Source organism: Sinocyclocheilus grahami, unplaced genomic scaffold, assembly GCF_001515645.1.
Source record: "Sinocyclocheilus grahami isolate Dianchi unplaced genomic scaffold, SAMN03320097.WGS_v1.1 scaffold1542.1, whole genome shotgun sequence".
Taxonomy (NCBI): domain Eukaryota; kingdom Metazoa; phylum Chordata; class Actinopteri; order Cypriniformes; family Cyprinidae; genus Sinocyclocheilus; species Sinocyclocheilus grahami.
In genome coordinates, this window is record NW_015506721.1 from 43,792 (window position 1) to 62,165 (window position 18,374).

General features: G+C 37.6%; 1 protein-coding gene across 1 annotated transcript in view; it reads right to left on the bottom strand.

The window, feature by feature from the left end:
* Nucleotides 1-1,309: 1,309 nt before the first annotated feature.
* The window catches only part of LOC107571040 (astrotactin-1-like), a 125,497-nt gene continuing 108,432 nt past the window's right edge, over nucleotides 1,310-18,374 (bottom strand). The window contains exons 15-16 of the mRNA XM_016257324.1: nucleotides 1,453-1,557; nucleotides 1,310-1,344 (exon numbers count right to left, since the gene is read on the bottom strand). Coding sequence (XP_016112810.1) covers nucleotides 1,310-1,344; nucleotides 1,453-1,557 — 140 coding nt within the window. The remainder of the gene's footprint in view (nucleotides 1,345-1,452; nucleotides 1,558-18,374) is intronic.

Sequence of the window (18,374 nt, forward strand, 5' to 3'; positions counted from 1 at the left end):
AGAAGTTAATATTGCTGGTTACTGCATTTTTATATTGAGTAATATTCTTCAAAATGAGATACTAGTATCTGCCGTGGATATTTCAAATCAAAGCAACCAAAAGCGTCTCAGCTAGAAAAACGCTGTGCCACCAAAGCATTCTCCAGCGCCACCAGCTGGCCGTTTTAAGAAGAGCGTCTGACATTTTTTTCAGCTGACTAAAAACGCTCTGGTGGACACACGTTATTGAATATTTTTTGTTAGGCATATGGCCTATTAGTCTTTTTTGCATTTATGCAATATACTGGAGCCAAACCTGAGAAAGTAGACCAGAATATTTCACTGCGTTCCTGGACAAGCAATTTGCTAGCTGTAATTCATAGGCGGGGATTATGCTAATTGTGAATGAGCGTGCACGAGCGCCCTACTTACGAATGATTGGAATTCATTAGCATACACATGTTTAACTATCAAATCTGATGTGTATGAAGTGTTTGTGAATTCGGAGGAGAGTTTTCGGGAAGATCCGTTTTATGCACAAATTACTTAGAATTTACTCCTATATTTACGAATGTTTCATGAATGAGGCCCGATGTTTTCATATCTTGCACAAACTAAATAAATAAAATAATAACATTTTGCAATAATAATACATTTTGTATTATTCCACTTCCTCTCATGAACTTCATGCCCAGGTTTGCAAATTGACCTCATGTTAGAAGATGCAAAAACATCAGGGGAAAAAGTGGTAAAAATCAGAATGGAAAATGTAAAAACTCAACTTCTCAGTCATATGAAAAAGGAATCCTTTAATGGTATTGGGACGAGAAGAGAGAGAACTGGTGAAAGCAAGATGAGAGCAATGAAATCAAATTTTAAAGGCCATACAGGCCATTCATTGACAGGGAGTATTTCTTATAGAACTGCACTTGGAATCTAACATCTGCTCATTGAACATACAGTGTTCATTAAACAAATGAAGTGAAGTCACTCACAGTCCAAATACATGGCCAAAAAATAATTATAATAATACTCTGCCTCTTCGAATTCTGTCTTTTGTCTTGCTTGAAGCTGAAGTGTGTCATTTCTGCACCACTACCATCGCAGAATTGAAAAAAAAGGTTCCCTAAATATTCCACTGCCATTGGTCGGCCAAACAGATTGACAGATGGCTTACTTATAGTTGTCTCTGAATATTAAGCTGGGATAGTACAAAAAGGTATAAACTTCATCTTTAAATTCTCCAGTTTTAAACACACGCCATCTGGGATCAACAGTGCACTGAGAACCGCCATTTTTGCTTCACTACCCACCCAGCACAACTGATCTGTCACAGTGAGGGCTCCTCAGTGAGATCACTCCAGTCTGTCAGACCAAAAAAAAAGGTACAGCTGGCCTGAAACATCTTCCTAATTAACTGAATGCATTGTACACTTGGTCATACATGTAAATGGAAGAGTGAGGGTGTTTTACCTTGGGAGAGGGTCCACTGATTGAGCTTCACATGGTACATGATGGACCGCAGCTTCCAGTGCTGAACCAGTGGATAACCAGTAACCTCACTGTAGTTTACCATACCTAAAATACACAGAAGGTGAGAAACAGTCAATGAAATGAGAGAAAAAAATGAAATGAACGAATGATATTGTTCAACAAATTCATGGGTTGTTGAAATGTGAAATGTGACCCTGGACCACAAAACCAGTCATAAGTAGCACGGGAATATTTGTAGCAATAGCCAAAAATACATTGTATGGGTCAAAATTATCAAATTTTCTTTTATGCTAAAAATCATTAGGATATTAAGTCAAGATCATGTTCCATGAAGATATTTAGTACATTTCCTACCGTAAATATATCAAAAATTAATTTGTTCAACTTTAAAGGCAATTTTCTCAATAACTGAATTTTTTTGTGATTTTTTTTGCACCCTCAGATTCCAGATTTTCAAATAGTTGTATATCAGCTAAATATTGTCCTAATGTCCTTATTCATTCAGCTTTCAGATGATGTATCTCAATTTTTTTTTTAAATGACCTTTATGTTCATGGTCACAAATAATGTAGAAACCATTTTCACAAAAGCATTGCTAGAAAATTTCACAATTAATTACAAAGAAATAGCAAGTGACAGAATTAAGCATGACATATTTAAGAAAGACTGAAATAGTATTTTCTTGTAAAATGTACTCCATCAAGCTTTGTTTTATTTGTACTTAAAAACATATTTTTAACAGTGTAGAAGAGATTGTCCCTCGTTCATCAATATTTTTGACCCGTTTTCCTGGAAGAGAAAGATTGTCAATTTTATATTACTTCATTGCTTTACTTTCTCTGTATTTTTAAGAGTGTGTTAGCATACAGATAATCTCAAAGCTAACACACACGGACTAAAAATGAGCAAACTTTAATTATGATTACACTGGGTCTTTACAAATAAATGTAAATTTATGAAACTAACGGATTCTGCTTTGTGCTGTGTTGACAGCTGATGCAGAGTAAATGTGACTGAATCCCTTAATACACTGACAATCCCAGTATGAAATGATTTTTGAAATAGTGTTTGCTAATCCTAACCTTGCTCAATTGGGTACATTCTCTGCACTTCATGAGCGCATGACTGCATCGCTGCAAAGTGCACCCTGATCTGCTGTTGCTCGGAAATCACAGTATTTGGATTACACAGAATGAAATGAGGCACAAAAAACAAACAGTTTTTCTGTCAGTTCTAAAATGAGTCCTGAAAATGAAAGCACTGACTTGAAACTAAAATAATAATACAGGATTTCCAATACATTTCTACACATTGAGAATAAATCCCACTTGCTAATATTGGTGGATTATCTTAAAGTACGAAAATGAAATTTGTTATGTCAAAAGATAACAGTGTTTCCAAGAAAAATTCTTACCGTAGAGAATTACCATAATATTATCAATAGAAGACACAGAGTAGCTCAGCAGATTTGTGTGAATGAAATCCATTGTGGCATTTTTCATTCATCATCCCAACTCTCTTTAACATATGAGCCATCGCTTTTTTACCCGTGGTTACCCTGTGAGCTAAAATCTCACATATCGCCATATGTTGAGCGGGTGGTGTAATCAATCATCTCGTCTCCTACAGCAACTGTCAGCCGTGCCTTGCCATCTAGGGAATACACAGCCATGTTTCAATTTAACCTCACCTTAATATATAGCACATCTGGCTGATCGCACAAATTCAAAGCATATCCGGTCTGCAACATGCTGGCTGGGCATTAGAGCATATTGCTTTCTAAACTTGATCTGTCACGTCTTTAGAACTAAACCCATTCTGTTCCGTCTGTAAAAAAATTAATTCCTCTTGACATTATCATGGATTTGCTTCGCTGAATCATTTTAGACCAGCGCTAACATACCAATGATGGATTTGCAGAAATAATGAATTCATAATATCTGTAAGCTGTTGATAGGAGGAATCCCATTATAAACAGAGCACAGGTGCTAGAGACAAAAGCACTACATCATCAGCTCAAAGCCTTTTGTCTTAATGAGCGGGACATTCTTGGACTCTTAATGAGAAAGACAGACACAGAGTGTTTACAAGTACATGCTGATACGCTCAATAACTTGACAATGTGTAAGGTCATATAAACATCTTAAACTGTTCTTTTATCAAAGTCTTACATGGTTAATGTAAATTTGTATGTAAACTGAGACTTTTACATTGTTTAAAAATACAACATAAATAACTAATAAAAAATAAATCCCCAAAACAGTGAAAATTTGGAATAATTCACATGGTTAATGCTTTTAAAGAAGACCTTTATGCTCACCAAGGCGATATTTATTTGATCAAAAACACAGTAAAAGTTAATATTGTGAAATATTATTACAATTCTAAATAACTTCAGTTTTTCTTTTTTAATAAATCTGCAAAAATGTCAACAATTCTGTGTTTTTCTGTCAATAAGGGGGGCTGTGTGTACATTAATGAGGAAAAAAATTAACTTAAATGATTTTAGCAAATGGCTGCAATATAACAAAGAGTGAAAAATTTAAGGGGGTCTGAATACTTTCCGTACCCACTGTATATCAGTGACAAGACAAGAGAAATCGTAATATCAAATTGCACACACTCTACGCCCTGAACAGTGGGGCGACAGCCCATAACTCATGAAGGCGTGGGCAAATCTTACTGTTTAAAATCCCTTCGCTGGGAGATTCACAGTGACAACCACTGCTAGAAGACATCATATGGCTCATGAAACCCCATTAACAGCTGTACCCTGAGTTCACTCTTGGATGAGCGAAGGAACGGATGACTACAGGGGAAATGACTGAACATTGGGACGTATCTCAAATTGCAACAAGCTTATCTAATAGAGGGCTAATGGTAAAGCTGTGAAGTCGAATCAAACTTAGCACACTGGTAAGGGTATAATGTAAAAAAAAAAAAAAAAAGCCTTCAAATACCTTTAAAAAGTGGTATATGGTACCACAAAATGTGGTAACATTAAAATGAAATGGTGTTAAACGAAAACAATGGTAACTTATGGTAATTTATTTTAAGGACAATTCTCACTATTAACTAGTTGCTTAACATGCATAGTACTAGTATTGTCACGAATTCGGTCCATGGACTTCCGTTTATTCACCACCAGAGGTCACCCTTTCCATTACATTGACTCTCACACAACACAAACTGTTGCATAGCACCCCGGACTACATATCCCATCATTCTTTGCACGATTTGCACACTGCACTGATTGCACTCATTGCACACAGCTGTTTCTAATCACCTCACTCACTTTATAACACCCACTCTAACCACCTTTCTCTGCTGAGTATTGTTTAGCCTGTACCCCTTTCCGAGTCTCCGTGTTTTCCTTGTTTTGCCTTGCTTGTTTTTGCGGTTTCTCATCTTTGCCTGTTTTCCTGGATTTCTCCCTCTCGTCTCGCCCCTGTGATTCTGTCTGCTGATCGGTGACCTACGTTAGCCCTAGGACTATTCTTGTGTTTTCCCCCGCCATATACCTGTTTGCCATTGTTCGACCCTGCCTGTTATACCACGTCTCTTTAAATAAAGCTTGCAGATGGATCCACACGTCTCACGTCTCGTCAGCCCCATTACAAGTATATTGGCTGTTTATTAGTACTTATAAAGCACATATTAATGCCTTATTCTGCATGACCATATTCTATATCCCTTAATCCTACCCCGTACCTAAACTTAACATATACCTTACAAATTATTAAAGGGAAAGTTCACCCAAAAACAATAATTCTGTCATTAATTACTCACCCTCGTGTCGTTCCAAATCCGTAAGACCTTCGTTCATCTTTGGAACACAAATTAAGATATTTTTGATGAATTCCGAGAGCTTTCTGATCCTCCATAGACAGCAACAGAACAACCACGTTCAAGGCACAGAAAGGTAGTAAGGACATTGTTAAAATAGTCAATGTGACATCAATGGTTCAATCGTTATTTTATGAAGCTACAAGAATACTTTTTATGTGCAAAGAAAACAAAAATAACAAATTTATTCCACAATTTCTTTTGAACCACTGATGTCATATGGACTATTTTAATTCTGGGCCTTGAATGTGGTAGTTCCATTGCTGTTTATGCAGGGTCAAAAAACTTTCAGATTTCATCATAAATATTTTAATTTGTGTTCCGAAGATGAACGAAGGTCTTACAGGTTTGGAACGACATGAGGGTGAGTAATTAACAACAGAATTTTTGGGGGGTGAACTATCCCTTTAATAAGCAGCAAATTAGGAGTTTATTGAGGCAGCAGTCGTAGTTAATAGTAAGAATTGGTCCCTAAACTGAAGTCTGACCAAAACAATTAAGTGAATCAACCTTGCAAGTATTTAAAGGTTTAAATATTTAAACGTTACGTAGATCAGGTGAAAGTGGTCACTTTTTTAATGTTTAACACTGTGAAATATTTAAAACACTTCCAATCTGCACTCCAAGTGTCAAAACTACATTATATTACAGAAACAATACAATATTTTACACAATAGTGGGAGTGAAGTGTTAGAGTACAATGCTGACATGTCTGTTAATTCAAGTGAATTTTTTTAATGAAATGTTGACGTCCAGACATGCACACATCCCAAAACATGGCATACAAAAATCAACAACGGTTTCAATCAACCAATATAACTTGAAATGTTCAGAAAACCTTTTTTACATTTTACACACACAACCAAAAAAAAAAAAAAAAACTATTTGATGCAATTTCTCTCTATAAATTATGGTAAACATTGTGACCCTGTGGTGCTTCAGATTATTTCACTTTAAGAAATTACTGTTAAATTGCTAAATTGTGTCAAATTCTGGTAACAGTTTACTCTGCAATTTCAGTAAATTTAGCCTAAAAACCAGTTAATTACTTATTTGTCTCTGCACATCATGATGGAATAGGAGAAAATATTTAACATTGAACTTGTACACTTCTTATTAAACACCTTTGTGTAAACGAATGTAAAAATTACAAATCCTATTCATCGTTCAAGTAAGCCAACTCATTAACCCAGTCATTTGAGAAACTGACAGAACTTCTTTTAGAACTTTCTTTCAAATTAAAAAGACACAAAGATATCACATTTTCAGCAGCACATGCACACATGTGAAATGAAATGACAGTGTGCAGTCTGCATTCTTGTGTGCTGTCAATGACGTCGCGAGGTGTAAATATGTGAAAACACAAGAATAGTCAAATGTTTCTGGTTATTATAGCTCCTTAGTGACATTTAAAGGACATATTTTGTCTGACATTTACCGCCCTTCAAATTAGCATACATGAAGGATGTATGCATCTGAGTGCATCCTGTAATTGAGTCAAAAAGTCATGCAAACAAATTAACACAGTAAACAATTTGGCCAACAGGACACTATCCGTCAAGAGGATCTATCTGTTCCAAATATAGATGCTCAAGGAGGAGCGGACACTTCTTAAAAGATCAAGGTGACACACTTTCCCTCTCAGCCATACTGAGGGACGTCTCTATCAGAATCTCTAGACATCAGAGCAGATAGTTTCCTCTGTGCTTTACTGGTCACTGGGCCATATGCTGCCGTTTTAATTGAAAGGAACTTTGGGAGAGGGACTATGTGCTCCAGAATGAATCACTGCCACTCAGACTGGTGTCACTGATCAACAAGGGTTCTCCAAACCAGCAAGACCACAGGGAGAACGGATGTTGACACCACCACTGCTGCCTGTATCCTTAACTAGTCATATGCACATAAGTTCCTTCTTTCATTCAACTCATTGCCCTAGAACTTCCAGATCCCCACAGATGCCAAAATTGGGGTGTTTGCATCGGTCACAGGCATCTGAGGGGCCACCCGTGAAGGATCCAGGACCCATGCTGTGGCACCTACTGTATTAATTATCACATCTAATGTTGTCGGCTAATTAATTGACGTTTACAGCAGGAAATGGCTCCAGCAATTCTATGCAATTAATCAGTGTCAAAGAATAAATTAAACCCCAAATGTGATTACCATTGAGGACTGCGCCCAAAATTGAATTTTAATGGGGTTTATTTTTTTTCTTTCTCTCTGTGTATGCAGCATCAAGTTCTGTTTTCAACTGAAATTATGGATTTATTCCACATTTTCATCAACAAAATATATGAGTATATATAGTAAAACAAAGAAGTTATGTATTGATGATGGTTGAAATAAATGTAAAATGTCTGTAATTCCATCCACAAAAATGGCAAAAATATTATTTATTAATTAGGAGACGCAATTAGCAGCAAAAAGGTTCAAGTTCCTACATTCTGTAGAACGTTCACGCACAACTGGATTCCAGTTTGTATAATTATAGAATAATTATCAGTGACGTTCGCGAACTGCTCAACTCAACTTGTAACACAAGCTGGTGTAATATGAGGGACAAAAATGTCACATTGCCTTAGCAACTGTGCTGGGGGCATGTAAGGTAAAGAACAAGTCAAAAGATTGTGAAGAATGTCTTTTCAAATACAGCAGAACAGGCAAAGCAGTTTTTACTCTTCGATTCATTTTGAATTGAACTGAACTATTAGAGGAGGGTATAATTTTCTTGGCATTCGACAAGTGCAGCGTTACGGCAGACAGAAATTCCACATTTGTATATTAATAAGTGACAGATGCAGCAGACTAAACAAGCAGCAAAACTCGCACAACATGCTGTCGCTGAAAAGCATAAACAATAAATAAACAAAGATGAAAAGGAAATGTGATGTATTCTGGCATCACATACTGTATATCAATTAAACACAAACTTCACATATCATCCATAAGCTCTGTGAGACATCTACTCAAAAAACAAATGATGCATCTAAAATGCAGGACTATTAGGCCAAAACTTAAAAAAAAAGGCATTTGTCTTCCCCAACACGAAAATAGTGTGCAAATATTTTATCTTTTTAAGATGTGCTCAAACAGAAATATAGTTAAAGGCAAGCTTTTAACACCTTCTTATTCTTCAATGTAGTGTACAATGGCTTTGAAACAATCAAAATGCATTAATGGAAAATAACAACAACTTCATAATACAGACACAGAGATGACTGATACTGTTCATGCTGATAAACAAAAACACAATTCATGATGGTACTTTAACTATTGATTATTGAGCGGCTAAGCTATTGCACATTAAGATTACTTTACTGATGCCACACACAACTTGGGAACTGACTGGAAATTATTCCCTGAAGGTGTGACCTCCTCTTCCAATTCCAATTACTGACAGGCCTAATAAAGTATAGATGGCATGTGAAGTTCCCCACTACGAAGAAAACATCCTAAAGGAGCACCTGTCATAACAAGAATAAACATGAACCGTGTTCTGTATTCTGAGGCTACAATAAACAAATACACAAGTGGCCTTGAAAGTCACTCGAGTTTTCATTCATTCTTTATTTATTTATTTTTACAGGGAGGTATTTTGTACTGTAGTTTATTGAAAAATTCACAGACTGTATTGCAATTAAGCAAATGAATCAACTCCTGGGTCAACATGCTTATTTGTTTGATGTAAGCTTGCATCTCATTTACTGGAGATGTAAGTCTGAATAATTATTTATTAAAGATCCGCTTTCTGCTCAAAATACAGATGTGATCTGGTCACAGACTCCTTCAGGGAGTTTTTTTTTTCTTCTCTGCCTTGGCTTTTTTAATTCTAAATTTCACACTTGTATGTAAGGGCTAGGGTTGGGAACCGAGAACTGGTTCTTATTCAGAACCGGTTCCGTTTTTTTTTTTAAAGAACCGGAACTGTGAGCAATTTATAAGTTTCCGAAAACGGTTCTAGTGCGATGCTTGACCAAGCACTGTGAGCAGCCTTGTGCCGCCGTTTCCCGTAAAGGATGTCACAAACCAAATAACAGAAATGCCGCCCTGCCTCTTTAATTACTGAGCACATCATTTCCCATGACACGCACTCTACGGACACGATAACTGTGCACGTTGTTTTGTCTGACTGTACATGTAACGGCAGCGCGCAGCTCCCAATGCCACTAAATTACATTATATTTGTCCCATATTGTCATTAATATACATACTGACTTCAACTTTGACCACTAAATAAATAGACTGCCATTGTTATGCTATGTAAGTTATGAGGGTTAGATTATTTAGTGTACAGGTAATTTCAAGAGTGATAAACAAAGTGATGGAAATATTTATTTTCATACATCTTAAATGTTTAAAAATGTGGAAACCACTCACTGCATCACACCATCTCCTGACTGCATTATTATTTGTAAAATAGGGGCTTTATGGAGTGTGTATACATGGTTGTAAGTATAACAGTTAATATTTCATTAATTTAGGGAAATAAACAAGTGTCTTAGCCCTAAAGGGACTATTTGGCCAACCAGCTTATTCCTGCTTGAAAAGCAAAATGTTATTGATAGTGTAAAAACATCAACTTTGAAGCACGTGATTGATGGACTAGCATTACTCAACATTACTTACTACTACCTTACAGCAACACTACATGCAATGAAGGTAAAATAGTGAAAAAAAATAATAGTTAATTTAAATGGAACTGGAATCGGAACGGGGAATCGTTAGGCAAAACTGGAACCGGAATCGGAACTGGAAAATTTCTTATGATACCCAACCCTAGTAAGGGCCCATCCCTTACATACAAGTGAAATTCAGAATTTACATTTATATTTAGTCATTTTGCAGACGCTTTTATCCAAAGGGACTTACAATTGGGGAACAGACACAGGAAGTGCTCGTAATACCAAGTTTCAGGCATTTGTTCAAATAAGTACAAGCTAGAAAGGGAAGCAATAAATAAAGAGAAAGACAACGTTTTTTCAGTTTTTTTTTTATTTAGAATGAAATCAAATAGCGTCGAAAGAGATGAGTTTTCAGCTCTCACTTTAAAATTGTCAGGGATTTAGTATTCCGGATAGGGGTGGGAAGATCATTCCACCAGCCAAGGAGATAAAGAGAGGTGTAACATGGGTTCTTTTGGGCTCGTTGAAGACCAGTCGTGCCGCTGAATTTTGAATAATTTGTAGAGGTTTGATTGTGCTTGATGGAAGTCCAGCCAGAAGAGCATTGCAGTAGTCCAGCCTAGAAATGACAAGGGCCTAGACAAGAAGTTGTGCAACATGCTCCGTTAGAAAGGGTCTGATCTTTCTGATGCTGTGCAATGCAAACCTGCAAGATCGAGCAGTCTTTGCAATGTGGTCTTTGAAGGTCAGCTGGTCATCAAAGATTACACCAAGATTTCTGACCGAAGTTGATGGGGTAATTATAGAAGAACCTAGCTGGATGGTGAAATCATGCTGTAGAGTTGGAGTGGCAGGGAAGACAAGAAGCTAGGTTGAGCTGTAGGTGATGTTCTTTCATCCATGCCGAGATGTCTTCCAGGCAGCCTGAGATCCGTGCAGCTACCTTTGGATCATCTAGTTGAAATGAGAGATAGAGCTGTGTGTCATCAGCATAGCAATGGTAGGAGAAGCCATGTGCCTGTATAATGGGACCCAGTGATGTAGTGTATATGGAGAAGAGGAGGGGTCCAAGAACTGATCCCTGAGGAACCCCAGTGACCAGTCGATGTGCTTTGGATACTTTCCCTTCCCAGGCCATCCTGAAAGACCTACCAGTGAGATAGGATTCAAACCAGTGAAGTGGAATCCCTGTGATGCCCAGTGATGAGAGGGTGGACAGGAGGATCTGATGACTAACAGTGTCAAAAGCAGCAGATAGATCCAGAAGATGATTTGGAATCAGCTTCTGCAATCCGCACGGCTTCCATGACTGACAGTAGCGCAGTCTCAGTTGAATAGCCACTCCTGAAACCTGACTGGTTAGCGTCCAGTTTGTTGTTATGTGAAAGAAACAATATACCTGGTTGAAAACAACTCGTTCGAGGGTTTTCGCTATGAATGGAAGCAGAGAGACAGGTCTGTAGCTATCTGTAAGTGAAGTGTTTAATGTAGGTTTTTTGAGCACTGGGGTTACCCGAGCATGCTTGAATTCAGTGGAGAAAGTGCCTGTGAGGAGAGATGTGTTGATGATGTGTGTGAGTGCTGGTAAGAGTGTAGGAGAGATTGCTTGGAGAAGGTGTGAGGGGATTGGGTCTAGAGGGCATGTTGTAGGATGGCTGGAGAGCAGAAGTTTTGATACTTCTGTCTCAGTGAGGGGACAGAAGGAGAAGATGGGAGTTTTAGCAGTGGGTATGGTTGGTTTGAGGTCCTGTGTGTGTGGGGCTGAGAAGTGACTACTGATTGTTCTAGTTTTGTCTGTGAAGAATGTGGCGAAATCAACAATAGAAGTGGTGGGAGGTGGTGGAGGGGGACAGAGTAGATAACTAAATGTTTTGAAGAGATTGCGTGTCTGGAGCGCTGTTGATCTTGAAGATTTGGCAGTATGGACTTGAGCAGAGAAAGATGAAAGCAAAGACTGATACATATTCAGGTCTGAAGGATCTAATGCTTTGTTCCATTTTCTCTCTGCTGCCCTGAGTTTGGTCCGATGCTCACGGAGAACATCGGATAACCAGGGGTTAGAAGGGGCAGCCCGTGCTGGCCTGGAGGAGAGAGGACAAATATCATCTAGACAAGAGGTTAAAGTAGAGCATAAAGTGTCAGTTGCTGCATTCACATCCAGAGATGAGAAATGGGTAGGTGAGGGAAGAGAGGAGGATACTACAGAGAAAAGATGGGAGGGTGAAAGGGAGCATAGGTTTCGTCTAAAAGTAACCAGTATCGGGGTTGGTGGCACACAGGTAGCAAAATGTAGTTTAAATATAATGAAGAAATGGTCAGAGATACAGTATGTAGGTGTTCTACCAAAATGTTGTCTGCAATACAATTGCGTGTGTAAATTAAGTCAAGTTGGTTGCCTGATTTGTGCATGCTTGTAGTGGTAAGACGTTTGAGATCAAATGAAGCAAGGAGTGAATGGAAGTCTGTAGCATAAGGCTTGTCCAGATGAATGTTAAAGTCGCCAAAGACTAAAAGTGGATTGCCATCCTCCGGGAATGAGAACAGCAGCCCATCCAGCTCCCCTAGAATTTGCCCAGAAGAGCGGTAAATTACCCCAACCTGTAGTTTTATAGGAGCGGTTACAGTAATCACATGAGATTCAAATGAGTTATAATTGCATAGGGGAGAGTCGGTTGAGTATTTCCAGTTGTTATGAAATGAGCAGACCAGTGCCCCCACCCCAGCCAACCTGACGGGGGGTGTGAGAAAAAGAAAAATTGTTAGATAGAGCAGCTGGGGTTGGTGAGTCTTCTGGACGAATCCAGGTCTAAGTCAAGCCCAATATGCTGAGTGTGGATTGTAAAGAAAAAGCAGAAATGAAGTCTGCTTTGTTGACAGCTGACTGACAATTTCAGAGACCCACAGAGAAAGAAAGAGGTGTAGTACAAGATGTAGAGATAGGATGCAGGTTAACAAGACTGCGTTGCTGTCTGCGTGTGATGTTAGAGCGTTGTTGAGAGACAACCGGAATGTTTTGGAAACACATGATAGAGGTGGAAAAGAGAGGACAGAAAAGGAGAGTGTGTAAAGGGAAGATAAAAATAATACTTAAGTGCGTTGCCGGTTTCATTGCTCGGTGAAGTCGCGCAGGTAAAGTCGCAGGTCTTTACACTCGTCGGTCTTCACATGAGGAGGCTGAACACAAGAACTGGACACTTCCGCGTTAGTGTACAGACATCAAAGAAATACACAGTCTAAGAGACTACAGTGAAAACAGCTGTGGCCGCCTTCTAATTAGCACAGCCAATAGCCTATAGCAGGGCAATTGCTCAAATCGAAACTACAGTTCGCACTTAAGTGCAGGAAGAGAGCAATGCAAATAACACAGGCTCCTTCTTAGCAGACAACAATTATTATAATTACCAGCAAGTGCAAACTACAACGAAAATACAAAGTAGAAATAGGTAGACAACAAAATATTCCTTCCTAGCAGCAAGTAATAATTTAAACAACAGATCTCCAAACAAAGTAATAAGCAAAACACTCACGCGCTGCTGTCCATCTCTTCTGTTGACTAATCGCTTCTCCTGATTAGCCATTAGTCGATTAGGCATGAACAGAATTAAACTGTTCATGCCTATTAAATCACAGTTCTGGATTTGCCTTTATAGCAAATAGGATTAAAGACTTCAATTTAAATCTTAATGGAAGCAGAATTAAAATAATTTAAAATTCAAAGAAATTCATATAAATGTTATGATATAGACAGACAGACATTCCAATTCAAATTCCAAGTCAAGAATAGAAAGGAACCCAATTCTTCAACACTGAATTGTGCACAACCTTGCAACATACTACAGATATACTAGAGATGAGAGATAACAGATTAAAAATAACAAGCACACAAAGTAATAAATCAGAGAAGACGCAGACAAAGTTTTAAAACTCACAGCAAGGTCACCTATTAACTCACAACACCTTCTGCTAGACAGCAAAACTGTCCATGACAGAACTCAAGCAGAAATAACATACTGCCAAGCACTAAAAGCACAGCAGATACTCATCGGTTCTACTCCTTCCCTCGTAACGACTAGGAAACCTCAAGGACTAAAACTGCAAGGTGGTATCTGCACACATGAGCGGTGATGAAAGAAGATCCAAACATGAAACAGGAAATCTCCAGCTCATTGATCCTGCAGGGCCATTCTTTGGGATTACAGGAACTCCCACTGCAGAGCATCCACAAAGGCCTAACTTGATTGGATCCATCCGATTAAATCTGGACCTTGTCACTTCTGTGCCATCTTCAAGAGCTGAATTCGGAAGATTGCCCAAGCACAGCTAATTCTAAGAAGCAGTGAGAAATCCATGTGTCAGCCATTTCACTCAACTCTCTTTGCAGTCTCCTTTGTGTTTGATGATCAATGGCATCTATTCATCGCCCGCTCACCACCAGGTACCTGCCCAGCAGGCTGTAGCACCTGTGGTGTTTTTGCATCACATAATGTGTGTTTTGAAGGAATTTATTTTAGCATTGTCCTTCCGATTGCCATGAAACCGTGCTGGCGTGCGTGTGCCTTTGAAAGAAACCCCAGGCGAATTGCATGTCACAAAGACAAGTGTTGCTTAACCCGGACCCTCAAAGAATCTCCATCTGTGGCCATGAATGTGAGTCACCGTTTGCATCAGGAGGCAGAGATGATTTCCCTCCTTTCTTTCTTCCAGCAGGAAATCTGCTTAGTGCCAATGTGCTTGCTACCTGCATTCCAATTAAATCAAGATGTATTTGCCTTTCAAAGCTTCTCGGCCTTCTTCCTTTCCCTTTGGAATAATTGATGGAGTCCTCTGGTCCTATGATGAATGACTTCCAACCCAGAGATGAATAGAAAGATGAATGCGTTGCCCTGAGAGGGTTGGGAGGAACGGCTCCAGGAGTGCTGACATAATGACAAATACACTGACCGTCGCACCAACTTGCCCAAATCAGCAAGGGAGGGTGGCAGAGGCCTGACAACTTCAATGACCGCTTGGGTATGTGCCACTTGCCCGTACCGTACCCAATTACCTGAGCTAGTAACTAATTTAACCTCAGGTGAGTTTCAGAACTGATGCCTCGAAACAGTCGAGGGAAAAACACAGCGATGATGTATTAAGGGCATGGGCGAGAAACAAAAGCTTATCTTAAAACAGGAGTTCAAACATTTTTTACCCCACTTCTTAAATGCTGCCGCAAAGAATTTTGCAACGAGGTTAAAAAGAGCAACAAGAAAGAAACACTTCATTTAAAACTTGACTGTGACTTAAAGGGACAATAAAATCAAAACAAAACAAGGATATACAAAGTCCTGTAATTTCCCACATATCACACAAAATAACATGCCGATAAAAATTTTTATTTATTTTTTAAAATGTTTTTTAGAAGTATCTTATGCTCACCATGGCTGATGCATTTGATCAAAAATACAGTAAAAACAGAATATTTAAGTTTAAAATAACTGTTTTCTGTTTAATATATTACATTTAATATATTAAATGTAATTTATTCCTGTTATGGCAAAGCTGAATTATTAGGAGCAATTACTCCAGGCTTCAGTGCCACATGATCCTTCAGAAATCATTCTAATATGCAGAGTATCAGTATTGAAAACAGTTGTGTTTGTGCTTTTGTGGAAACTTATTTGAAATACAAATATTTTGCAACTTTATAAATGACCTTACTGTCACTTTTGACCAATTTTTATATATAAAATAACGAATCTTACTAACCCCAAATATTTGGTGTTGTGCATCAGCAGAAACATTGATTTGCAAATGTTTAAGACAACTGTTTTCATATCATTAGTACAGTGCAACTGAAAGAGATATTTCACCCAAACTCAAAATTATATCTTAATTTGCTCAAAATATAATGATTTCAAACCTGTATGACTTTCTTCAAACATTCTTCAAAATATCTTCTTTTGTGTTTCCCAGAAGAAAGAAACAACATTAAGATATTGCCTTATTTTATATTTAATTCCCTCTTGTTACATATTTAAATTAACTTTAACAGCCTCAGATATAATCTTGTGTAACACAAAAATAGCTTTACTTGACTTGAATCAAAGTGTTCTGCTGGTGAGAGGACAGAAGATGGGCACTCCAAAGAGCTTTCTATGGATGTAATTAAATGTCTGAATGGTGTACGTGTGTCTAATATGACTAATGAGTCGTGTATTATGCATAATTTGCAGTTCTTGCAGTAGAGGAGCTTGGAGAGCATCAGGTGCTGGGGTGATGAGTCTGAAGGGTTGGAGAGCTCCGCACTGAACCACCTGCCTCGTACACGTCCTTCCCAGGCCTGCAGCACGTCACACTGCAATAGATAAATAACCTCTGTCTTCATAGTCAAGGCCTCAAGCATGACTGACAGAGGATGACTCTTCTAGATTACCCATTTTAATCTTCCTGCAAGTATCCAATATGACCTCTCATAAGTCTCACCTGATGCCATGACCATTATGTCTGAAGACCAGCTATGTCAACCATTGTTTCATTGAGCGAATGCACCTGCACTCCCCGGAAGCTCAAGCAATATTACAGACCCACACCGGTCCATTTCATATACTTATGACCTTTAGACTGGATTACAAATTGGAGTTGAATGGTGGTTGGGGAATCAAGTTAGTCATAATAAAATTGCTGTAAAATGTGATAAATGTCAGCTTTTCCTTCTCTAAATTTAGCACAAGGCAAAACTAGTTGTTCAACAACTAGGGCTGGGAATTTAAAGTGTTCATTTACTACAATCTAAAGAAAAAAATATTTTAAAAATAGTTACACATTTAGCATTTAGTCATGCTTACACTGCTAAAATAAAAATATAACATACCTACCCTAGTAAAACAGTAAGATATTTAAAATACATTTATTTCATACTAAGTGTAGTTCAAATCTAATAACATATTTACTGACATACCGCTCAAGACTTGAACAAGACTAAAAATTATAATTAAACTTTATTTGGAGCATCACTTGTGCACAATGCACATTTATTAACATTAAGCCTAAATGTGTTTTAATGCCACTATTGACAAGGATTGTATGATCTTTGAATAATATCAGTCTTTAAATGCAAGATATGTAAAGTGTACTTGAAGTATACTTGCAACACTTCCACTTTAGCACAATCAAATATACTTCAGTATATATTTAGTTGGACTTCAGGATTACCTACAGACAATTTAAGTGCATTAAGTACATCAGTTGCTCCAATTTAGCAGACTTTAAGTATATCAGTTTAGTATACTAAAAATACAATTGCAAGGTATTTTATTAAGTACATAAATATCTAAATGTATTTGTGTTAAACTTAGCATGAAATAAATGTATTTCAAATACATTTTAGTATATTTATTTTTCTCTAAACATCCTTAAAACAAGACCAATTTACATAAGGACATGGATAAGGTATTAACGCTTATTATTTTTTGTGTTAATCATACACCTCGCTAAATTACCTTGTTATAAATAATATAATATATAGATTTTTTTCTACCATCAGAGCCATTCAATTTTAAAGTACCACCTAAAAACATGCTGCCCAAAACACTGTCTGACTAAACTCACATGATATTTGATAGCAAATAGATTTGTATGAACTGTAGTTTAATGTAATTTTATAATTGTATGTTTAATAATACATAAAATAATAATAATAATAATAAAATAATTGTTAGAAATAAGAAAAATGATAAACATTTTAGCTAATAAAGTCACTTTTGTTCATGTCTATTCAGTGTTTTACTGTCTTTAAAGAATCTTAATCTATAAGCTTTTCTCATCAAGTGCTGATCAATGACAATTGTGTTTTAAAATCAGCATAATACGTAATTGTATTATTATTATTTGAAATAAGAATAAAATTACATGCCGGGAACAACTTAAGTACAAATTCAGTCTCTTTCAGCCATCCATAAAGTGAAGAATGCTTCAGATATATTCCAAGGATGTATGACAAGATACACATGAAAATATATAATATGTAAAGAAACACAAATATATATGTATTACAGTGCATAACATGCTGTAGCTGCAAATCGCTGCCGGACACAGAAAACATAAACAAGCACATAAGATTTATATTTTGTTTGGCCTTTCCTGCTGTTTATTTTACATCAGACCTTAAGGACTATAATCCTTCATTTTTTGGCAGCATGATATGGGTGGCCAAAGCCAGAGGGGAAGAGTATGATGAAAGATGCAGCATTCTGAAGCCTCATTTGACGCTCTCCCTTTTCTTTCTCATTAACGGGAGCATAAAGTTGACCCCCCACAGTATTTGGGGTAAGGGGCTGCCATGCAGAATACGTGAAGCACGGTAAACTCCAGAGGGGAGTCAGATTGGTCAGCTAATGAGTCCTGACAGAGGCAGCAGAAGCCAGAAGCTCCTGAAAAATGATTTTGTTAATA